Below are 25842 nucleotides of genomic sequence, written 5' to 3'. Positions count from 1 at the left end.
TTAAAAAAGTTGGCATACTTCTTTTGCTTGTTGGAAAGAAAATTCTTCTCAATTCATGTAAAACTGCATGTGGATAATCACGATCAAGAGATATCATTTGTTTTGTTTTGCTTTTAATATCCCATGGTTTGTTTTCCTTTATATGGCGAGACCATTTTTGAGTTTCATTATATAAAAAATCAATTCTATCAAGATGGTCATATATTTTTTTATACTGACGTTCTAATTCTGTTGTCGATACATAATTTTTCAAATCAATTTCAATATTATTAACATGTGAAATAAGTTTATCAAATCTATTTTCAATTGTCTCTGATAGTTCAGTTATGTTTTTATTTATCAAATCAAATGTATCAGTTGTTGTCAATTTTTGTTCTGCACCCTGATAAATTGTTATTACGCCACTAATAAAACTTACTGTATCAATTGCAAGTTCAACATTGAATCCATATTGAATACCAGAAATAGCCAGTAATATTAACAAAACAAAAAAACATTTATAATTCATATTTTTTTTTTTTTCTCAACTGAATTATACCACCAAGTTATTAATTTTTATACAAAAGTTACTCACGTTACTTGTGGTAAATTCAATTTTTGTATGCTAATATATATACAAGTCGAAATGCCATGCTTTGTTTGCTATGATAACTTTGATAAAAATTTATCAACTAAAACAATTATACGTGTACCAATCATCATCATCGTTACTCCACGTACTTTATAAAAGGCATTTGCCTCATCCAATGAACCTTAGTTTAATATTAGGAATATTTGTTTTATAACGAAAAAACGAATATGAATCTTATCTACATTGTTACTAAATAAATACAGTATTTGCTTTTCGTCATGTTTTATTCTTTAAAAAAGTCAACAAAATATTTCTTCATACATACATAAAATATATAATCAATTTTAATTAGTCGAAAATACGTATATTTATATTTGTACATATCACATTTGAAACATTTAGACCCTTGCACACCTAATGTTTTATCAAAATATAAATGAAAAAAAGAAAAAAATGTAATTTACGTTGTGTTTAATGTCATTAGTAATTTTTGTCATTAGTAATGACTCATTACAAAATTGAACCTTCAGTTAAAATCCATATTTCGAAAACACTAGAAATAACAAAACAATACATAAACTTGTAAGTAAGAATTACTCAATTTAAATGAGTCATTTACAGTTCAATGTTTTTAACGTTACAACTTTTTTGTTATCACAAGTCAAAAGTGCATATATATTTAATTTAATTTAATTCACCCAAAAAACTCTATTAACACATACAACAACAATAAAATCATGTTTTAATTTTATCTTTCTAAATTGAAGATAATAGATATACTTCACAACTTCATATAAAATTCATTATTATTCAACAAGGTAAAATTTATGTTTATAAAATTCTTGCACGCGATATCATAGTGAAGAATTTCGTGTGAATATAAACTTCATTCCTGACCTTGAACAATAGTCTTCCTCTTTTTTTTTTTTATTTATTATTGTTATTATTCAAAGCACGATTGAATACTTAAGCCTGCCCAGATGTCAGCAGGTTGTAATATACAATATCCCATAAACTTTGAAGTTTTGAAGTTACTGAAAAAAGGGGTGCCTCAAAAATTATACTACGATCCCTATCACACCCTTAATCAATTAGTTAATAGCTATATACTTGCACACTCATGATTTATTATTTTTTAATTCACAAAATTTTTTTATATATTTTTTTTATAAATTATCCTTTTATTTTGTATAATATAAAAATATATTTTTTCATCTTTTAAAATACCATAACACAAAAATATATAATATAAATTTTATTTAATTTTTTTTTTTCTCATTTCTATTAGCATTTTATTTTCTATTTTTTATGAAGATCATTAATTCAATGCTATAATGATAAAAAAAAAAAAAAAAAACAAATTTAATCTAGATGACTGATTCAATACACATACACGAGTGAATAAAAATATAATATATATACACAGTAACAATTAAAATTTTCTCAAACGATCCGTTCTAACAATGAGGAGTGATTCTTATCAATCTACATCGTCTACTGCAATTCACAGGGGTAAAAAAGAGGGACGCCCTCATTTTTTTTTCCCTTTTATAATTTATTTATTATTTATTTGCTCTGTTTTTTTTTTTTCTTCAGTATATATTATAAATATACACTCGGTAGTTATATATTTTTTCTTATATTCATTTAAAAGTTTCTTTTATTTTAAAAATATTTTCTTTTCTTTTGTTGTTTTTATTATTTTCTTTTTGCTGAATATATATTTTTTAAGTTATCAAATTATCTTAGTTTGACTGTGAAATATACTTTTCAAGTATATTAAAAATATATAGCTGTATTTGTCGTGTGAATAAAGTATATTTTATATATGCGATTGTAGAATGAAAAAAGTTTTTATATATTTGATAGGGGGTTGATTAGTTGACGCATACGACAAATATTTATAATGTATTATTGTGCATGTTAAATGATTTTATATATACATAGGCTGTTAAATGAGGGCAAATGACCAAGTTATCACTATTTTTTATCAAAATAATATTAATGATAATAATTATTATTATTTATTTAATCAATATTTAACTTACGACTAGAGGGCTCGTTGGTAATAGCACTGCCATCTTGAAATTCATCATCTGATTCAGTGCCTGAATCATGATCATCATCCGTCTGAAAAAATTAGTCATCATAATTATTTTTTATGATAATTTTGTTAATGTCAAAAAAATTTAATATACATAAATTTTGTATCAATATTTGTCGTTGAAATAATAGATAACGTATTAATGAAAAAAAAAAAAAAAATATATGATAAAATTTCTTATGAATTTTAATGAATGAAGCATCATAAAAAACAGGTATATATTCAGTAATTTATTTGATTTTTTTTTTTTATTTAAAATTACATAACTTATCCTTGGGAATAAAATTATTAAAATATTATTGAATTAGTGATAAAGAAGCATATCTCGAGTCGAAATTCAAGTCAGGTTTGGATCCAGATCAGATCAAGTGTTTTTTCGCATTTTTAATTGTTTTTTTTTGCGTTTTTTAAACAACAAAATAAAATTAAAGTGAACAAAAACATATGTACCTATTGATAATGGTAAACAGGCGTATCTCCATGGACTTGTGCTTTTTTTTCTTTTAGTTTTAATTTTTTTGATATATTTAGGGTGAAAAAAGTCGTATGTCAAATGGACAATTTTTATCTTTACTTTTAATCATCCTGGAGATACGCCTATTTACTTTTAACACATGTGACATACGCCTTTTTATTATTAGCAAATTTTCGGCCACTAAAAAATTTGCAAATGTCATAGACAAATTATTTGTCAAATAAATTTTTCAACATCAGTTTTGTTTATCTTTCAAAAAAGAAGAAAAAATGCATTTCAAAAACTGCACTTACGCATTTTTTTTATCTCGAATGCAATGATATAAATTTTATTCCATTTAATCTATTGATTATTTAAAGAATAATAAAGTAAAATTATATATCCAGTTAGAAATTATAATGTGATACTCACTTTGTAATTGTTAATTGATAAAAATAATTTATGTTACTAACGTGTAATAAGTGACTCTAATTAAAGATACATCTGTTTAATTAATGTTCCAAGTAGACAAGCTAAAGTATATAGTACAGAAATAGGGTAGTTATAATTTTTAAATACTTTTTTTTTTACGAAACTAGAGAATATTTTATTTCTTTTTTTTATTCAAGAATTCGATACAAAGTTGTGTTGATTCAGTGATTTTTGTTAAATTAGCGATTGAAGTTAGCACTAATTAACAAGAACCGTTAATTAATTATCATCAAATCAAAGAGTAATGAAAAAGCAGACATTGCCTTTATATATTATATCAAAAGAATAAAGAATTTTTATTTCATTAATTATACGTTATTTAATAAAATATATAAATAAATAAAGTAAAAAATCAAATGAAATACTATATATTTTTATGCAAAAAATGTATATACCTATGTATATCCATAAATAGATGTTATCAAAAAAAATATATACAGATTACAGTGAGCATGCTTGAACACACGAATAGTAATAATTTTTTTTGTTTCAAATTTTTTCAACAATTGCTCATTCACCCCCTACTTTTCCAAAACCTTCCACATAAATTCAACCCTTAAATTTTATAATTTTATTATATTCATTAAACTTATTTTTATTATCAGCATATTTTTTTTTTATTTCCTCCAACAAAGAATACACTAATAAATCGATGTACTAAAATATGAGTCAATGATGACTACCATCGTTACAAAAATAAATAAAAAAAATAAACTTGATAACTATTTGATGAAAAATAAAATTAAATAGACAACATTGTGAATGTATATGCTCTAGAAAAGTGTGCAAAGCACAAAGGTTCAGGAAATGAAAAGAAATAGAACAAAAAAGTATAAAAAAAAAAAATTTTTACGGGTGAAATAAAAAGACAATTCTCTACATGCACATATATTGCATTCTTTATTTGCAGACTGCCGGGGATCTCTAGTTTAGCTGCTGCACCTGCGCTGTGCGTTTCACCAACGATTCCAGATTTCACGTGAGTTACTCTCAAAATAAAAAAAATATAGATAAAAATTGCAAAAAGATAAATGAACAAAGAACATTTTATAAAGAAGTATATATTACTTTTTTTTATATGAAATAATTTGTTTTTTTTTTTCATCCTTTTTTTCATTAAGTCTAAAAATATAATTTGTTTTTTTTTTTTTCCTCTTATATATTACTTTTTTTTGTGGCTGAATTTAATTTTTTTTTACATATAATCAATGTTATAAAAAATTTGCAAATGATTTCTTTGATTTATTTGGTTTTTTTTTTATTTTTATTAGAAAAAAAAATATATAGTGAGTTAGAATTAATCGAAAAATTTGATCGAAGAAATTTTTTTCTTCAATTGTTCTTTATTTCATTTATAATTTTTCTCTCATTTATTTTGACTCATTCCAATTTTTTCTAATTTACTCTGAATCAGCAAAATGCGAAAAAAAATTCAGTAAATTAATTTTTTTTTTAAGATAAAAGAAATTAAAAAATTTTTAGAAATTTTTATCGAATCATTCTTAGTCCTTAGTCAAAACGACTCGATTATTTTTAGAGTCATTGACAATTTAAGTGCTCTTAATAACTCTCCAAGTCATGACGGAAATCGATAAATCACTTGAAGTCTTAAAAAGCAAATTCAATTGATTTGACTATTTTTCTTTATTTTTAAGTCATAAAAAATGACTCTTATGTCAAAAAAAAAAAATGACTCAAAATGGCTAACTTTATAGGATCAATTACAACCCTCTCAATGACAAAAAATGACCAAAAATAATTTGCAAAATTTCATCATACGAATTATTATTGAATTTTCAAATTTTTTTTCTTTTTTTTTTTTTGCATATATGAAAAATAAGTAAAGAGTTAGTTTTGGTCTGTCGCAGAGTAGGCTATTGAACTTGCGAAAATTACACAAGCTTCCTTTCTCTCCTTGCCTGCTCTTTCTCTCTCTCTCTGCCTGTCTTTTGTTCTCTCATGGACCACCAACCACCCATTTTCTACGCTTGTAGGACAAAGGGATCTGACGAGCGAAATTGCTCGGATTCCCGGGACACAGGCAATCGTGTGGAAGTGTCGAGAAAACTGGCATCCATCGTGTGTCTACATAAATGCCACAAGAAATTGCGCTAACTATTTTTTTATTTATATAATTTTTTTTTTAAATATATTTATCCTTGTTGTTTTTGAAAAAATTATTTAAATAAAAAAGTAGAAATAAATACCTATATGAATGTCTCAAACGATACCGACTTTCTTTTCGAAATTATGTAAAATAAATTACGAGTGATATTTTTTTTTTTCGATTTATAAAGTTCATTGGACTTTTTAGTTTTTTAATTTTAAAAATAATTTACGATGAATAATTATTTAAGTCAAAATATAATTTCGTCAGTTTTTTTTTTAAATTCAATCCCAGGCAAAAAATAAAAAAAGTTGATGCAAAAAAAAAAAAAAAAGAGTATTTTTTTGTGATAAATTTGTTAATTTAAGTCTGAATAATCGATGATTTGTTTTCTTTTTTTTTTACGAGTTAATAATGATAAATAATGATGAACATCTTTGAATGTTAGTGGCATGAAAAGGTCGCTCGAGGACGTCCCCATAATAATTACTTTCCGCCCATTGACTACAACGAGCAAATACGCAAGTCGTTCCACAACACAAATCACATTAAATATACAATTTGTCCGTTACATATAATATATGAATTACAAAAAAAAAAAACATATATATTCAACAATTATTTATCCATTAAAATAACATTTTTATATATTTTTAAATACCTTAATTATTTATGAATCATTGTTAATATTTATTTTAATAAACATAAATATTATACACACCTTTTCCTGGTTTGGATCCTCATTAAGTGAGTGAGTCCTCAGCTTGTGCGTCAAAAACTTCAGCATTCTTCAACAACTTGTTAAGTTTTAAATTTTTTTTTTTCTTTTTTTATTATAAAAATTTACTTTAATCAACTTTTTACTCCAAAAATCACAAATATTATTAAAATATTCGTTAACTTTTTAAATTGGCACAGTTTATTACACTTCACATTTTATAACTCCATTGAAATAAAAAAATAACAAATAAACTCAATATAATTTAGTTAAAATTTAAATATTATTTTTCATATAATTTACACTGAACTTTTAGCAATAATCATAATTAAAAAAAAAATCAATTAATTAAAAAAAAAAAAAAAAAAAAAAACTAATATTTTACTCTTTTTTTTTTATTTAAATAACAATGCACATAGAAAAAGTGCATACACAGTATCAAATTGAAACGCATCGTTGAAGTATTTCTCTTTTCCAACGTGCTCTCGTAAGTTGAATCGATTCCCCTCCATTTCTCTTATCCCATCACAGTTCGTATCACACCGCCACGTTACTAAAAGTTTTTCTCATTTAAAAAATATTTATTTCTCATTAATTATTATTATTATAAATATTTAAAAACCAATAAATATAATAATAATATTTTTGCGTGAGTAAAAAAAATAACTATTGAAAAAAAAAAAATTTTTTTTTAAAAAACCGATAAATGAGAACGACGTCGACGTCAATGACGACGCCGGTCGTTTTATATATTTTGACAGTTTATCACCATCACAATGTACACAGTCACCTGTCAAATTTAAAACTCAATATGTAATAATTATTATTTAACAATAATATATTTATTATTATTTCACTGTTATTGTTTAAGTAACCATTGGCGTCATGGTACTCATTTTTATTCAGCATAAACCTCATCACGCTCTGTTGATCCTCTCTCTCTTTTTTTTTCTCTCTTATTTTTTACTCTTTTTTTTTTTATTATTATATTTCATATATATATTTATCTCTTCATCTTACACGCGTTATCCAAATTCTCTTTTTATCTCCATTTTTTTTTTTATTATATTTTTTTAATTCACTTTATTATTTTCACTGTGCAACATTTTTAGTTGAATATTTATACATGTTAACCTAGTTTTATTAATATAAGATAAATGTCAAAATAATGTAAAGTGTCAATTATTGACCTTACACTATGTCAACTAATAAATTTTAATTAATATTTATGATTTTTTTTTGTTTTTAAAAACTAATTCATATAGAACGATTAACTTTAAGATGTTGTACAATTAAAGCCGATAAATTAGACGAAAAAAAATAAAAAAAATACACGTTTTATATTAAAAAAAAAAAGTTTTATCGTAAATAATTTTATATATGAAAAAATTACGACGATACCAATGCCACTTGGCGACTGCGGTCTACGAAGTTGGACCGGTTGTGCTTCGCCTGGACCTGTCATATTCTCCCTCCCTCTCTCCTCTCTCTCTTTTCCCCTCTTTTCAACAAAACCAAGCTCCTTCTTCATTCTCCTTTCACCCCCTGTTTCCCACCCACCTCCCACCACCCACTATCCACTACTACACTTCACCAACATTATATCTACTTGTCTTTTTCTTTTTCATATAGCTTCTCTTATATATTCCCTTTATGTTTAGTTTTATATATTTTTTACCATTACCAACAACCGTGTCAGTCCCTTGAATTCAACTGCCTGTATTACTTTTTTATTTTTTTATTCTTTACATGTAGGTCTTTCCTTTTCGTTTGCTTTTTTACTCCAAAAAACTTGCGTTAGTTGTATTTGCGCGCGCATAATACAAACCATCAGTTATACACCAAAGTCCTCGTGCTTTCTCGTGATTTCCCACGCTACTTCGATAATACACCCGAAGCACAAACCTTATACACATATAAATTTTATATATACATATATATATTCACTATTGCATTCAAACTTTTGTCCCACCCTCTTATTCGCCCTCTTCACCTCATTGTCATCCTCTTTTACTCGCGCTATTTCCCTCTCTCTTTCTATCATAGTTATTTTTTATTTTTTTTTTACTATCTTTAATTTATTTTTCAACACCATCCCTCTTTGCACTTTTTTTTCTCTATATATGTAAACTTAATTTTATATATATATATATATATATATTTACTGCTTTTTTTTTTCTTTAGCTTATTCACATTACGACATAGTACGTTGTACCTTTCTTGTATCCACAGAACAGTCACGTAGGGTGTTACGTGAGTACACTAGTTTTTTTTTTTTTTTCTTTATATTATGAAAAAGCACAAAAAGCTTATTTAAAAGAAAAAAATAAATCTTTAATGCATGAAAGAGAAATAGTAAATATTTAAAATAACAAGTAGTTTAAAAATTTCTTTTTTAAATTAGGTATTTGTCGAATCAATGGAACTTTTTTATTGGTGTAGATTATTGCCGGGAAATTTATGAATATTTAAAATAATAAAATACGTCATATTAAAGTTAACGGGAAACCCCGGGGAAAGCTAGCTGTTACCCATTCACAAGCCTTCAAAAAATATATCCCAAGGGCCAAGGGTTGTAAATCCCTCAGTCTTATATTTGGTTGCAGTCACATATATATTTTCTTGAAGACCTAAAAATATAAAATAGAAGTGACGCGTTGTGAGGGAAAGAAATACATACAGTTATAAAAAAGTATATAAAAAAACCTGACCAATAGAATGAAGGGGATGACAAAGGAAGTGTAAAAGAAAAAAAAGAAAAAAATTTGAGCTTTTTTTTTTTTTTCATAGTACACATTGAAGTGTAGTAAAGCGTGAAGCTTAGCCACCTCACGTGATCAACTTTTTTTTTTTTTTATATTTTTTACTCTCTTAAACTACTTTTTTATGTCTTTTTTTTTTATTATTTTGCCCTTCAATGTTGTTTTTTTTTTTTTTTTTTTGTTGCTGTCTTATTTTTCATTCGTTCGTGTTTCATACACTTCACCAATTGGTAACTAATATTAAAATTTTCAATTAAATATTATCAAATATATATTTATGTTTTTATAAATAAACTAGAGAAAACTTTTTGTTTATTGATTGAAAAAAAAGAAATGATATACTTCAATAACAAGACAAATTTAGAAAGAAACAAAAAAAAAGCTCCTCTTTTTTTAGTGTGATTAAAAGTGCATAGAAAAGTTTGTTTTGTAATTGCAATAAAATTGGCAAGCTTCGTATAAATATTCGGTTGAATAACAACTATGGTGTAGCTACTGTCTTTTCTATAAAGTATTTGAGCTTTTTTTCATTTATTATTATTATTATTGGAGCGTGTATGTGTACGTGTATGAAAAGCACATGTTATGGTGGTATTGGTTAATTTTGTTTTACTCAATGAATGGGATGTACGTGCCCGAATACGCATTGTCCAATAAAAGCGAAATCGATTTTTTTTTTTGCTTTGTTTTAATAGATAAATTTTTTTTTGTATTTTTATCCCATATATTTTTGATAAAAATATATACAATGATAAATGCATGATAGATATATATATAAATATATATGTATTTTTTTTTTTCATTTTGATGATATAACTTTTATGCTTGTTTTATAACTATTTTTATTTTATTTATTTATTTTTTTTTTTTCAATACTATTCCCTGTCTCTTTGCTTTTAGTTTCCACCCTTGTTTTACAATCAATTTTTTTGTTATTTTTTTTGTTTTATACTCGGTTGTGTATTGTTGCTGGAATAGAGAGCTGAGTTTTGCGAACAAAGGAATTGCGCGAGTGTCAGGATCGATATTGAGTGAATACTTTGTGTACGCCTGATGGAATTGCGAGTCTATACACGTGGAAAATTATTTATATATATGTGCATGAGGGTTTTTTTTTTTTCTAGTTGTAAATGTAGTTGTAGCTCTATGCGTAGATAGACTGTAATTAATTAAAACTTGAATGTGTTTTAAAAAAATAAAAAAAAAAAATTCTACATTCACTGTATGTATTTAAATTGGAATACCAGAGTAATTCATTTCAGTTAATATCAAGTGTGTATATTTGGATTCATATTATTTTTTTTTTAATAAAAATAATACAATTATTTTTTACTGTCTAATTAATAAAATTGAAAAAAAAATTATACGTTGCATTAATGATAATAAAAATGAAGTTAAAAAAAAAAGCTCATTTAATCAAAGTTGTAAATTTCTTTTTGCCACAATGGTTTTTCGCATTTTTAATTGTTTTTTTTTCGCATTTTTTAAACAACAAAATAAAATTAAAGTTAACAAAAACATATGTACCTATTGATAATGGTAAACAGGCGTATCTCCATGGACTTGTGCTTTTTTTTCTTTTAGTTTTAATTTTTTTGATATATTTAAAGGTGAAAAAAGTCGTATGTCAAATGGACAATTTTTATCTTTACTTTTAATAATCCTGGAGATACGCCTATTTACTTTTAACACATGTGACATACGCCTTTTTATTATTAGCAAATTTTAAGCCACTAAAAAATTTGCAAATGTCATAGACAAATAAATTTTTCAACATCAGTTTTGTTTATCTTTTAAAAATGGAAAAAAAGCATTTAGAATTTGTTTTTTTAAATCTAACCAGACAATTAATAAATATTTATTTAAACATAATAAACACTTGCATTATATAAAACTGTAGAAGAAAAAATAAAATGAATAATTTTCATAAATGCGAGAATTTTTATTATGAATAATTGTGGATAATTGGAAATTTATAAAACAAAATATGATAATATATAAATGAGATTAATGAAAAAAAGTCAAGTAGACTCAGAGGTGGAATATCTAATCAATAGTCAATGCCCACAGGACGTGGATGAGTGCTTCCTGTGGGATACAAACTTACTGATTTAGTCATACGTCATATAGTCATGCGCAAACCAAGCATTTCTTTATTAAAATATATATTAATACAGCCCTCTATTCTACTTTTTTTAAACTTTTTAATTAAGTGACTTTTTAAAAAGTATACTCGATATAAACCCAGACATATTTTAATATATATATTCCACATGACGACTGCATATAAAAAAAAATAATTTTCGTTTCAACAGCTTTCAGGTACTCTTATAAATTATCAAGTTTCTATATCTTTTTTTAAACTACCATTTTATGAATTTAAATCCACTTTATGTCTATTATTTTATTTAGCCAATTTTGATCTATTTATAGTATAATATATTATTAATTTTATGATAACTATGACAGCCTAAATTTTATTAATAAAATCAAATTCAATTTTTGCTTTTTTTTTTAGTTATTTATTTTTATTTACAAAAGTATCAAAAAATTGTAAATTAATCTATCCATTGTTTATTTAAATAACAAACATTTTATCAAGTTTACTTATAGCTAATTTGATTAATAATAATAAATATTAATAAAATACATATTTGTTTAATTAAATATACAAAAATATTAATTTTGTATTTATTTAGGTAACTTGAATTTTTTTTTTTCTCCTAAAAAACCATGATAAATCATAATTATTATTTTGCCATTGATAATATTAATTTAAAAAAAATATATATATATTTAATTGATTGTCAAAAAATTTTAAATTACAGTCTTATATTCTTTAATTTTTTTAAATAAAAAAAAATAATAATAAACTAATTATTATAATTTCGTTATAATTTAGTTTCATGTTTAACTTTAGATTTGAGTATTTGATTAACTCTTGGAACATATGAATTATTTAAATAACAATCAGATGATTTATCATTATCAATATTTAAATTATTACTATCATCACTATGTAATATTGTCAAACGTTTTGTTAAATTATCATCATTACTTAAATTATTTAATTGTTTTATATTATCTTGTAATTCATAATCTGTCTCTTCTTCATTATCAGCACTATCAACATCACCTAAAAATAATTCAAACAATCAACAATAAATATAAATATTTAAAAGCCAAGAAAATAGTATCAAATTCAACATTGTTTTAATCAAAATAATAATAAATAAACTTACCATCTGAACTGTTAGTTGAAGGAAGATAAAAATGTGAAGATTGTGTTTTATTTGTAATACAACGACGTTCTCTAGATGTATTGTTTGAATTATCATACTGAAATTCACGTAGTAATGTATAACTTTTTGGCAATGATACTTGACTGCCCTCCATATCACTTATTTCACCCTCAACCTCAACCAATTCACCTTTTGAACTATCATCCTCAGCATTATTACAACTTTCTTCAAGTCTTAAATAATAAATAAAAATATAATAATTAATTTTCATAACTAAAATTAATAATAAAATAAATAAAATTTAACTTACTCAGATGTCCAGTGTGGATAATGATGTGGTAAACATCTTGGTTCAAGTAATATTTCTTGATTATCAGATTGTTCATGTTCATGTTTATTTAATCCTTTAAATATATTTGTCGAATAATTATTATTATTATTATGACATGATGATGTTGTTATATTTGAATTAAGACAATGCATTTTAATTGGTGGCCATGATATTTTAGTATTATCAATATTATAAATATTTGTTAAATTTACTTTGGCAATTGATAAATCAGAATTTGTTGTATTATGTAATTTTGTATTTGGTGGTTGTTGTTGTTGATTTGTTGCTGATAATGATGATGAAAATGATGATGTTGATGCTGATGGTGGTACTAATTTACCTTGTTTTATTTCTTCTTCAATTTTACGTAATTCACGTAATTGTTGTTGTTTTTTTTCACGTAATTTTTCATGTATTAAATTTATATTTAATGAACTTATTGATAAATCATAATTATCATCAATATCAATTGATTGATTATCAATATTATCAACAATAGACAATGGTCTTTTCCAAAATGGTGTTGTTTGTTTTGTATTATTACAATTTAACCATGGTTTTGTATTATCATTACAACCACTACCAACAACAGCATCATCAGCTTGATGATGGTGATGATGATGTTGTTGTGATGTTGTTGATGATGATGATAATAATGTAGTTGTTGTTTGTTGCGTCGGTGGTGGCGGTGGTGGTACAAATGTTGTTGGTTTTTTTTTCTTTCTATTTGGATTAACAACAGTTGGATTTGCAAAACGACAATTAAATACTCCAGGTATACCATTATTATTAACTTTAACTTTACGCATACTTATTGAACAACCATTATTAATTTTTTTATGATTATTATTAGTGGTATTATTATTATTATGCTTGTCATCATTATTTTCATTATTTGAAAATGTTGTAACAGCATTTGTAATATTCATACGTCCACCAGCTTCATATCGCCATCTTCTAACATGAAAGAAACGATAGTATAAACCCATAAAACATATACCACCAAAAAATAAACCAAGTAATATTAATACAAGTAATATTGGTTTTGGTTGATTTTGAAATAATTGTATATCACTATTTGAATTAACACCAACAGCCCATATACCAATTAATAAACTATTTTCTAAAAACATAACTGTATAAAATATAATCATTTTTTGACGATGATTTGTTTCATGAAGATTAACATATGAAAATACATAAATAAATGCAAGTAATGATGCTAAAAAAGTTTTTTTTTTAATTGATAATTTTTCATTACCATTAAATAAACCATCTGGTGTTAATAATAACCATGTTAACATTGATAACCAATGTAATGCCATAACAATTATTAACCATTTACCACCATATAATGATGCATATGCAACTAATGCACCAACTCTTGCACTAACTGTACCTAAACGCCATGCTAATTGTGCCAATACACCCAACCATGTTAATACTAAACGTTCTAAATTTCTTAATCTAGCAGCACCTTTACTAAAACTAGCAACAGCCCAACAAACACTCCACAATGATAAACAAGCTGATAATATTGTTAATTTATATAATTCATTAATATTATAAACACTTGATAAATTATCTTGTTTATCATCTTTTATTAATTCATTGTCATCAATACCAATTGACAATAAATATAATTGCAATAATAGCATTGGTGCTGCTTCACAAAATCCATGTATCAAACGTAAAACACAAAGTTCACGTACCTATAAACATAATTTAGCCTCAATTATTAATATATTTTTGTTATTTAATTATCATTTTATTGTTTACCTCATGTTTGACATATGTCAAATCAACAGGAATAAATAATTTAAAATATCTCCATAATACTCCAATTTGTGTACTATGTAAAAATACAACAAACCATATTTTCCAATTACTATAATTTTTTTTATCATTAGGATTTATATTTGTCTCATGATTAAGCTGATTATTTAATTTTCCACGTGGACCCCATAAGTACCATCTTAAACTAACAATCTAAAAACAAATAAAATTAAGTATTACTGTATGTTAATTTAATAAAAATAATAATTTATATACCTGTGATATTACTAATGACGTTATAATAAGTAAAATACTTATTGGAAATAGAGTTGTTGGTGCTGTTGGTAAATTAGCTAAGGAATAACTCATAGCCAAATCAAAAACAACATCACAAAAATATGATCCAAGTGATATTATATTAAAAAGTACATCACACAATGGTAAAAATTCATGTTGATGATTAATTTGCTGATGCTGGGCCATAATGGGCCAATATTATTGCCCATTTGGATCATCCAGCTAACAATTACAATACTCATTTATTTTTTTTTTATAAATAATCTGTCAACAATCAAAATAATTTAACATTAAAAATATCAAGTCAAATAGAATTATTATTATTTTTTATTATTCTTACGGAATTTGTCTCGTTATTGACGACTGTAATCATTGATGTGACATGTTTATAACCTGAATGAAATGCACTCAACTAACTAAAATATACTCTTGACCAATAAACTGGAATTTCAAGAATTTTATTTTTTATTTTTTTTTTTTAATAATCCACCTAGGTCATCATCATGGTAGAATAAAAAAAAAAATTGAAAAACACTTTTATTAATATTGCCCAATGTATATTTACAATATCAACAAATTGCAAAATAAAAAATAACCAAATTGAAATTTGAATCTCGTTTAATCACATTTTACTGTTTTTTTTTTTTTAATATATTTATTTGTAGAAATATATATATTGGAGTTATTTTTTTTACTTTATTTATGGATTGTAAATATGTTTTATTAATAAAAAAAAAAAAAAAAAAAAAAACGGAATTAAGTTTGTTTGTACATTTTACATGTGTGCAAGCAGCGAGTGTGTGTGGTGTGTGTATTGTGTTTGCTGTCCAAGGATTAAAATGGCGGACAGAAACTATAGGGATATAATAGAGTAAAAAGTTACTACAGCTACATTTTATATATATTAACTACACGATGAAAAATAATGTTAATTTAATTGAATATAATCATAGGTAAATCATGATAAAATCAAAAATGACAAATATATTTTTAAACTTTATCATTGTTTATCATGAACAAAATAAATAAAGTCTTCATGGTGTACAGTGTAATAGTTACCATGTATATTTATTGAAAATGCGCATGCGCAAGCGTGGAAAAAACCACAAAGAACGGTGGGCGCGTTGCAAAGGGCACTTGAAATAGCGGAACGTTCCGGAATTTGATTGACATTTCGAACGCACCCATAGAAAGTTCTCGATTTTGTAGCCCTCTGGTGGAATAAAAAAGCCCTATCGACAACATCCTCTTGAAAATTGAATTTGCTCCGAGAAAGAAGTCAGTGCGGTTGAGGCATTCGTTGCGATAAGTACATAGTTTTTTTTTCAACTCTGGGTGGCTCCGCCTCGGAGGGCACTTACTGGGCCCTGGTACCACCTGATAAAGTGATACTCATGATATCAGAGTGGTTCTGGGACTATTGATAATTATTCATTTAACGCACACAGAAAATTGTAATGGTCTATAAAAATGAAACAGAATCGTAAAAAAAATAAGTAGCGTCGGGAAATTTGCCTGAAAAAATCTGGTCATCATTGAAAATTTTATCGAAGTGATGATGAAAATGTACATCTGAACACGCAAGTTTTAATATATCAGAAGTAAGTTTAAATTTATAAATTTTATAATTTTCCAATACAAAATTTTTCAACTGTATATAATTTATATTTTGATTTCTTTTGAATATTGAATATTAATTTTATAAAAATGTTTTTTTTTTTTCTTTTAAAGCCCGTAAATTCAATGATTTCAATGAAATTGAAAAACAGAGGTAAAATCCATCAACTCCAGAGCCAACTCTGAACAAATTTACACGTGTTCATGAATAAAATGTGAGTAAAATTATTTAATAATTTAAAATATTAAAGAAAAAAAAACGAGTTGCTCAAACTTTTCAGTAAAATTGTTATATATATTGAGTAATTCCAAGAGTAGCCCCGGGGTGCCATGGCACCGAATTCTGGGAAACATGCTAAAGTTTTCATCTTAATTTATTTTTAATATTTTATTTTTATTTTTATGAAATGTTTTTTTTTTTTTTCTTTTAAAGGTAAATTCAATAATTTCGAAGAAATGGAAAAACAAAGGCAGAATTCATCAACTCCAGAGCCAACCCTCAACAAAATTTGTATGTGCTCATGAATAAAATAATTTAAATGTGAGTAAAATTATTTAATAATTTAAAATATTGGGAGAAAAAAGAATAAAATAAACGTCTTGCTAAAACATTTTAGTAAAATTCTTATCTAATAATTCCGTGAGGTCGCTTCGGGGTGCCATGCCACCAAACTTCGAGAAACATTTTAAATTCGTTGAATAGTATTTATTTTTATATATTTATTTTAAATATAATAAAAAATATCTTTACAAAATGTTTTTTTTTTTTTTTTTTAAAGGTAAAATAAAATAAAAGGCAGGATTCATCAACTCCAGAGCCAGCTTCGAACAAAGTTACACGTGTTCATAAATAAAATAATTTAAATGTGAGTAAAATTATTTAATATTTTTAAAATATTTTTAAAATATTAAAGAAAAAAAATAAAAACGTGCTGGTAAAACATTTTAGTAAAATTGTTATCTATCAAGTAGCTCTGGGGTGCCATGGCACTAAACTCAGAGAAACATTTTAAATTTGTTCTGAGTCTTTTTTTTTTTTTTATTTTTCATCATATTTTATATTTTTTCTATTTATTAATATTTATTTTATATATTATTTTTATTTTTCAATACTTCATCAATCATTATTTATTAATTTTTATTTTTTATTTTTATTTATCAAAATAGAAAAGAAGAAGATAGTTCCAGTGATCATATAAATTTACACAATGAAGAAGGGCGTACGATGTCTACATCTTCAAAGCCAAAAGTACAACTAGCAGCAATGTCAACAGTCCACGTGGTAAAAAGCATTTGTGTAATTATTTTGTATAAGTCACTTCAACGAGTTTTTTTTACTTTTTTGTATCATTTCGATAGGCATTACGATTTTGTGAGTGCTTTGAATGCATAATTGTCAGTTGACTCATTAGAACCACTCTGGTACCACTTGAGATTAGAAAATTATCTATCACTTCAAAAAAAATTCATCTCAGATTAATAAAATAATTAAGCACTTTTTTTTTTTTTCTTTTTCACTCTTGTATAGAGTAAATATTATTGAGTTTTTCACTCTTGCATATAGAGATAATAATATTGCGTTTTTTTTTTTTTTTTTTAATGACCATGAGCAAGAACTGAAACTCAGGTAAACAAAAACACTAGTTATTATATTAGTTTAAGTTTAGTTTTTATATATAATATAAACGGTTGTCACGGTTGATAAAATTTTCAATTAATCTCTTATATTAAGTACAAGATTATTAGTCAGTAATCATCAATAACTCTAAAAACTAAAAAATAGTTATTATAATAGTTTAGGTTTAGGTTTATAAATATATAAACCATTGTGTCACTGTTGGTAAAAATTTTAATGAATCTCTTATATTAAGTAGAAGATTATTGGTAAGTTATATCATCAATAACTCTAAAATAATATAATTTATAATTATAATTATATTATATATTGTAAACCTTTTTTCTGAGGTTGTTATATTGTTAAAAAGTTTGATCAATCTAGTATATTATCTAATTTTTCTTATGTTGTTTCTCTTTTTTAATATAATCGATATTTAAATATTCATATTCAATTTGATCACGGTCAAGTTAATTCGTACAATGTACGTTCATAAGAATCAAGAGGCACAGCAGTGTCTCGTGTCAAGTGTTAGGAAGAAAATATAATAATGAAAAAATAATTCATTATTAATGCATTAATGATTATACAGGTAATAGTTAATTAATTATTTATGTAGCTTCATATCAAAAGATAAAAAAAAAAAATTTTTGTTTTTATTATATTAGCACAAATAAACCACCGCTACCTTCGATGAGCATATATGTATATATATATATATTATAATATAATTACATATAATAAATATATATATATATATGTATATATCTATAAATATTCTACGATCGTCAATATAATTAAAACACATATTCATGAAAAAATTCAATAAAATAATAATAATTATATTTAATCCACTAGCTAACTACGTTTACTGATAAAAAACTATCAAATCATTTATAATCGACTCAGTACTGTTGTAAACAATTGAGTACAGCAGATTAAAAGTGATGTTAATTGGTTAGGTTTAGTAAATGAGTATCGACTCTTTGAAAAATAAGTTAAATACTTAATAAAAACATGTATATCATTAAGATTAGTTTAGAAATGACTTGAAATGTTACCATTTCTCATAACGTCATGTTATTAAAAACATAAGATTATTATATTAAAAAACTTTTTCTAAGTTAAATGAATAATTTAAATGATTCCACTATGATTGAAAAATTGATTAATCAATAATAATAATAAATAAAAATATTAGCATTAATAAATGGAAATGAGACTTTATATTCACCTTGTTTACCTTGTTTTAATTATAATTTATTAATAATTCTTTTTTGGTAATAAATTATATTATTTTGGTTGTTTAATTTCAGCTGTGATTTAATATCGTTCATGATTCAAATTTATTCAATAAGATAAGTGAATAATAATAGTTTGATGAAAAATATGAATTATTTCTCAAACTAATATCAAAAAGAAAATTTAAGTGCATGATTTTACATGAAAATAAAAGAAAAAATTGGTTATTTGTACGTGAAAGTATATATCCACCATACAAATAAATTTTTTGATATATTTTAAGAAACCTTTTTAGATTAAAAAATTACTGACTTGTGAAGACAATACCCTGCAATAAAAATTCACGACTCATACTGGTTTTTAAAATAATTTAAGTCAAAGAAAGTTTTTAGAAAATAATAAATATTATTTTCCTCATTGTCGTTCATTAAATAAATAAAACTAATTTGAATTTTCTATATTTTCAAGTTCATTAGGTTTTAAAATACGTCACACAATTTCACTTCAGTAAAGAATATATTAATTATGGGAACCAGGGGCTCTAATTTTTTTTTTTTTTTCTAAAACCATATTTAGAAAAGCGCCCTCTTGGAATAGAAAATTCATCCAACCTTGGGACTTACAGCATCAATAGAAAACATATTTGAACACGTTGTTCTGTACTGGACCACATGTTTTGCTAGATTGACTCCAGAATTGTAAAAGACCTTGACGACAGCACATCGTATTTTAATCATTTATTTGTTTTTTATTCAATAACTTTAGTTTTTTTTATCTCAAGTTATAATTTTTAAAATCAAAAAATTTATTTATGCTCTAGTTTTCTGTGTCAAAATTAGTTAACAAATAGAAGAAACTAAGGTAATTATAAATTGATAATTTTAACAATTATATTCATAAATTATATTAACGAAAACACGTGTATATTGTACAGCTTCAACATGCTCCATCTCATTCAACATTGATATTGGTTATTTAGATATAATTTCGTTGCTCTTATTTTTGCCAGTTAATCATCAACTTTTAAATTATCATTTTATAATATTATTATTTATTTTATTCTATAGTTCTAATACATATTAACGTGGCCATTAATTGTCACAAATAATTAAACGTATATTCTCTTATAATAATAATAATAGTAGTGTGGAAAAATAACACGTGGTAAAAAGAAATAGAAAAAAAAAAGTTTCGAAATTCCGTCAGCTTAGTTCTACACGTTAAATTATATTTCGAATCGAAATTTTTAGAAAATCAAATAAAAATTCAAGTAGTATTTAAAGAAAGTCATTAAATTAACAAAATAAAATCATTGGAGCATCATTTTAATTTTTATGAACGTTATTTAATATCTTTAACAAATTAAATATTAAATAATTACAATATACACTTCTCAATACAATTGATGAATAATATTTTTAATATTTAGCACAAACACCTGTAACAAATTTTAGAGATGATTTTTAATAATTATCTTAATCATTTTTATCATAAATAAACCAGCATTTTTTTGTGATTCTTAGATTAAAACATTTTGACTAAAACGACGTGTTGAAATATGCACTATAACATCAATTCACTCGATTGCTACTCATTAGCAGAAATATTCAAGCAGCTACCGATACCTGAAAGAATGGCAATGGAAGAAGGTATATATATAATCATTAAAATAAAATTTCTATTTTGTAAATATCAATGTCTTACATTATCAGTTTTTTAATTTGTTATTTTTTATTACAGTTTGTCCCAAATGGAAAGAAGCCTGTAAACTAGCTTGGTGTGACATTAAAAAATATAAATGTGAATTAACAATCGGTCGTTCATATAATAATTGTTTGTTAACACAATCGTACCTAGAGACAATACTATCAAAGTGTGGTATCTATTTGTTAGAATTGTCTCTTTCGAAAATTTGCAATTCAAGTATCATGCCATTTGTTGCTGATTACTGTGAAAATTTAACGAAACTGGAATGTAAAATCAACGTAAATTCAGTAATTACTCATACATATCACTTCGTTAATGCGTTCAGACAGTTGAATAAATTGAAAAGTATTAAATTAGATATACAAATTGCAGAAGAGTATAATTATCCAGTTAATCTATTTGAAATAATCAATAGTATTTCAAAAGAAATTAATGAAATTCATTTGATATTTCCGCATAGTTGGTCAAATCCAAAAAATAACATTTTTTTCGTAAGTTTTAATATACAATCATTCATCATTAATGACAAATTATTTTATTAATTATATAAATACAAAATATTTAAATTAATTTTTATTATTTTTCAGACTTTGACAAAATTTAAAAATCTTCAAAAATTGACATTAATTGAATGCAATGTGGACTACATTTTTAGAGAAATTTCAAAAAAAACAACACTAGTTTATCTTGATATTAAACTGTATGAGTTGTACCAAAGTTTGAATATATTCAATCAACTTGTGAATTTAGAACATTTGAACATAAGTGTTGAAAATAATAAAGGTGGAAAATACTTTAATACAATGGTACTTGAGAATATTTTTAGTAATTGCAAAAAACTGAAATATCTTAATCTTCCACGTGGTCATTATGATGCAGCTGAAATTCCACTCGAACACTGGAAAAACCGTGAAAGCTTGGAACATCTTGATATTTATAATGCAATGACTGATAAGTTACAAAAAATAATCGTGCAATATTGCAAGAATTTAAAACACTTACGTTGCTGTTTGAAATTTGGTGAAAATATAACAAAGTTGACAGAATTGAAAAATCTTGAATGTTTAATATTGTCTGACAGTACCAAGCTCAGTGATGAATCAATAATTGCAATTTCAAATAATTGTAAAAAACTTAAATACTTAGACATTTCTAATAGTACTTTTATACAATCAATTGATGGTGAACCACTTTTGTCTACATCTGTTCTTGATGAGTTATCAAAATTGCAATATCTTGAACATTTAAATTTGAATTTAATACGAAATCTTGAAGATAGTACGATTATTGCTATTGCTAAGAATTGTAAAAATCTAAATTATTTAGGAATTGCATCGTGCTCTGCTATAACTGAAACAGGTCTCAATGCTATATTGAGCTTGAAAAATTTACGTAAATTAAACATGACCTTTACTAAAGCCATAACAGAGAATTTTATTATGAAATTAAAAGGATCAAAAAACTTGCGGTATTTCGTTCACCATCAAAGTTTCTGAGGCTGCTTCCATTGAACTGTTAAAAAATAATCCAGATCTTAAAAATCTTGATCTTACATTGATCGATGCTGCAATCGAGGCAACAAAAAATCGTACAAATGATATCATTTTGTATATAAAAACTTGCTGTACAAATCCGATAGAAGCTTTTAAGTTAATAAATAAATCTCAATAGCTGGTTATTGAATAGATTTAAAATCAATAAAGTTATTGTACAATTTTCTTTTACGTGATATTTTTCCATGATTTATTCTCACATAATAATATGTATGTACCATAAATAATAACAAGTACCTTGAATTTTAAAATAACATTTCCAAGCAGTTGGGAAATTTTTTAATTGAAAAAAACATCCAGATAGAAAAATCTTTTTCTGTTTCGAAAAATATATAACGCAAGAGTTGAGGAGTGAGCTAGAACTTGCTGGAATCACATGACAAATATTTGCTTCATCAAGAGAGAATAAATAAATAATTTACAAATAACAAAATATACCTTTTTTATTTTTTATATTTTCCCCCCTAAAGATCGTATTCAATCAATGGAAATCATGTAGACCTCCATACTTCAATCAAAACTATGTTGGTAAAGTAGACTTCTACTGTCATCACGTTATTGTATGCGTTGGGTTTTTGTTTTTTGTTTACACTGGTTTACACAATTATTGTTAATAAGAAAATTGAAGAAAATTGTCTAATTGCAACTCATCATTGAATGAATACGTTTATTTTGAACAATTAATACGTTACCAAGTCAATGACACTGTGTACTAAAAAAATAAAGGTAAATTAAAATTCATAATTAATTATATATTCATAAGAAAAACCATGTGTATCAATTGTACTTCAACATGTTGCATCACATTCAATATTATTTGGCTTTACATATAATTTTAATGATATTGATTTTCCGGTAAACATATATTTTTCATCCTCAGAATTTAGTTAAAATGAGTGCAAATAGGATATTTGTTGAGAAAGACCAACAATTATTTGATGATGATGACAAGGATCAAAGAGTTGTAAACATCAATTCACTGGATAATGACTCATTAGCAAATATTTTCATGCTGCTGTCAATAGCTGACAGGGTAGCAATGGAAGAAGGTGTACAATCATCAAAATTAAGTTTCTATTTCATAAATACGAATGATTCTATAATTTATTATTTATAACAATGATATTTTATATTTTAGTTTGTTCCAAATGGAAAGAAGCCTGTCAACTAGCTTGGTATGATATTAAAAAATACAAATGTGAATCATCAATTGGTCGTTCATATAATAACTGTTTGTTAACACAATCGTACCTAGAGACAATACTATCAAAGTGTGGTATCTATTTGTTAGAATTGTCTCTTTCAAAAATTTGCAATTCAAGTATCATGCCATTTGTTGCTGATTACTGTAAAAATTTAACGAAACTTGAATGTGACATTGATATGAAGTCATCAATTACTAATACCAATCACTTTGTTCAAGCGTTCACACAGTTGAATAAATTGAAAAATATTAAATTACATATAAAGTATAATGAGAATGATTGTTCAGTTAATCTATCGGAAATGATCAATAGTCTTTCAGAAGAAATTGATGAAATTCATTTAATATTTCCTCATTTTCGGTCAAATCCAAAAAATAACATTTTTTTCGTAAGTTTTTATTTGATATCAGTCATTTATCACTAGTGACAAACAATTTTATTGATTTATTTAAATAAATTTCTATCATTTTTCAGACTTTAAAAAAATTTAAAAGACTTCAAAGTTTGACATTAATTGGATGCAATGTCGATAACATTTTTCGAGAAATATCAGAAAAAACAACACTAGTTTATCTTGATATTAAACTGTTTGAGTTGTACCAAAGTTTGTTTATGTTTAAACAACTTGTGAATTTGGAACATTTGAATATAACTGTTGAGCATGACATAGTTGAGGAAAACTTTGATACAAATGTACTCATTAATATTTTTAGTACATGCAAAAAACTAAAATATCTTGATCTCCCATTTGGTCTTTATGATGTCACTAAAATTCCAATCAAACACTGGAAAAATCTTGAAAATTTAGAACATCTTAGTATTTATAATGCAATGACTGATAAGTTACAAACGACAATCACGAAATATTGCAAAAATTTGATATACTTACACTCGAATTTAGAACCTGGTGAAAATATCGGAAAATTGACAGAGTTAAAAAATCTTGAATGTTTAATATTGTTAAGCAGCGTTCAGCCCAGTGGTGACTCAATAATCGCAATTTCAAACAATTGTAAAAAACTTAAACGTTTGGACATTTCTAGTAGTACTTTCATAGGATCAATTTATGGTAAACCACTTTCGTCTCCATCTGTTTTTAATGAGTTATCAAAATTGCAATATCTTGAACATTTAGAATTGAGCCGTATACAAAATCTTAGAGATAATTCGATTATTGCTATTGCTAAGAATTGTAAAAACCTAAACTATTTAGGAATCGGAATATGCCCATTTATAACTGAAACAGGTCTTGATGCTTTAACGAGCTTGAAAAATTTACATGAATTAAATGTAAGCCAACTTTATATAACAGACAATTTTATCATCAAATTAAAAGGATTTAAAAAATTGTATTGTGCTGGTTGTTGTAAACTTTTTGATACTGGTATCATTCAACTTATAAAAAATAATCCAGATCTTGAACATCTCGATATCAGTTGGGCCTTTGGTTGTACAACTGATCTGGTCATTCGTGCTGATCAGGAAACTAAAAAACGTACAAATGGTATCATTTTGTACATAAAAATTTGCCGTCCAGACCTAATAGAAGCTTTTAAGTTAATGAATAAATCTCAATGGTTGGTTATTGAATAGAATTGATCAAAGTTATCGTATACTTTTCTCCGATTTACGCGTTATATTTTTCCATGATTTATCCTTAAATAATAATATGTATGGAACAATTATTTGTACCATAAATGATACATATGTAATCACAGGTTTGATGACATTTAAGTGGTTTGAAAAATTATTTTATATTTTTTTAATAAACGTGCCATTTATTGTTGTTACCTGCAAATTCGTGAGTCATTCACTAAATAAATTAATCGATAATTTAAGTAAAAAAATATTGATATAGACACAAATATTTCTAAACTTGTTCATACTAATAAAAATTGTTTTAAAAATTAATAGTTTTTAACTTTATTTATCTATCTATTAAGTATCTTGAATTTAAAAATCCCATTTCCAAGCAGAGGGGAAATTCTTGGATAAAAAAACATCCACATAGAAAAATCTTTTTTTTTTTTTTTCGAAAAATATATTTAG

General features: G+C 24.9%; 3 protein-coding genes and 2 long non-coding RNA genes across 6 annotated transcripts in view; 3 read left to right on the top strand and 2 right to left on the bottom strand.

Annotated features, from left to right (window-relative positions):
* Window positions 1-4600, top strand: part of LOC122851672 — an 81676-nt gene extending 77076 nt beyond the window's left edge. The window contains exon 5 of the long non-coding RNA XR_006373733.1: window positions 4532-4600. This is a non-coding gene — a long non-coding RNA (uncharacterized LOC122851672). The remainder of the gene's footprint in view (window positions 1-4531) is intronic.
* The window catches only part of LOC122851662 (protein CLEC16A homolog), a 67846-nt gene extending 59969 nt beyond the window's left edge, over window positions 1-7877 (bottom strand). The window contains exons 1-2 of the mRNA XM_044151028.1: window positions 6450-7877; window positions 2620-2701 (exon numbers count right to left, since the gene is read on the bottom strand). Of these exons, the coding sequence (XP_044006963.1) occupies window positions 2620-2701; window positions 6450-6515 (148 nt within the window). The 5' untranslated portion in view covers window positions 6516-7877. The remainder of the gene's footprint in view (window positions 1-2619; window positions 2702-6449) is intronic.
* Window positions 7878-11707: 3830 nt separating this feature from the next.
* LOC122851613 lies at window positions 11708-15656 on the bottom strand. The gene is made up of 6 exons (XM_044150966.1): window positions 15195-15656; window positions 14834-15118; window positions 14561-14770; window positions 12761-14493; window positions 12451-12683; window positions 11708-12344 (listed from the first exon to the last, which is right to left on the bottom strand). The coding sequence occupies exons 2-6, from the start codon at window positions 15038-15040 to the stop codon at window positions 12100-12102; spliced, it is 2628 nt and encodes an 875-aa protein (XP_044006901.1). The 5' UTR covers window positions 15041-15118; window positions 15195-15656; the 3' UTR covers window positions 11708-12099.
* A 79-nt stretch (window positions 15657-15735) lies between these two features.
* On the top strand, window positions 15736-19231 carry LOC122851620. Of its 2 annotated transcripts, XR_006373712.1 has the most exons (6): window positions 15736-16455; window positions 16586-16686; window positions 16905-17012; window positions 17251-17337; window positions 17639-17753; window positions 17831-19231. It is a non-coding gene; the product is annotated as an uncharacterized LOC122851620 (long non-coding RNA). The 2 variants fall into 2 exon arrangements; XR_006373711.1 differs by having other exon boundaries at window positions 17639-19231.
* A 4850-nt stretch (window positions 19232-24081) lies between these two features.
* On the top strand, window positions 24082-25647 carry LOC122851609 (SCF E3 ubiquitin ligase complex F-box protein grrA-like). Its single transcript, XM_044150951.1, has 2 exons — window positions 24082-24181; window positions 24268-25647. The coding sequence occupies exons 1-2, from the start codon at window positions 24095-24097 to the stop codon at window positions 25384-25386; spliced, it is 1206 nt and encodes a 401-aa protein (XP_044006886.1). The 5' UTR covers window positions 24082-24094; the 3' UTR covers window positions 25387-25647.
* The last annotated feature ends 195 nt before the right edge of the window (window positions 25648-25842 follow it).

The sequence above is a fragment of the Aphidius gifuensis genome, linkage group LG1 (genome assembly GCF_014905175.1).
Source record: "Aphidius gifuensis isolate YNYX2018 linkage group LG1, ASM1490517v1, whole genome shotgun sequence".
Lineage (NCBI taxonomy): Eukaryota > Metazoa > Arthropoda > Insecta > Hymenoptera > Braconidae > Aphidius > Aphidius gifuensis.
The sequence above is the reverse complement of the archived record's forward strand: the minus strand, read 5'-3'. Positions and strand labels throughout refer to the sequence as shown.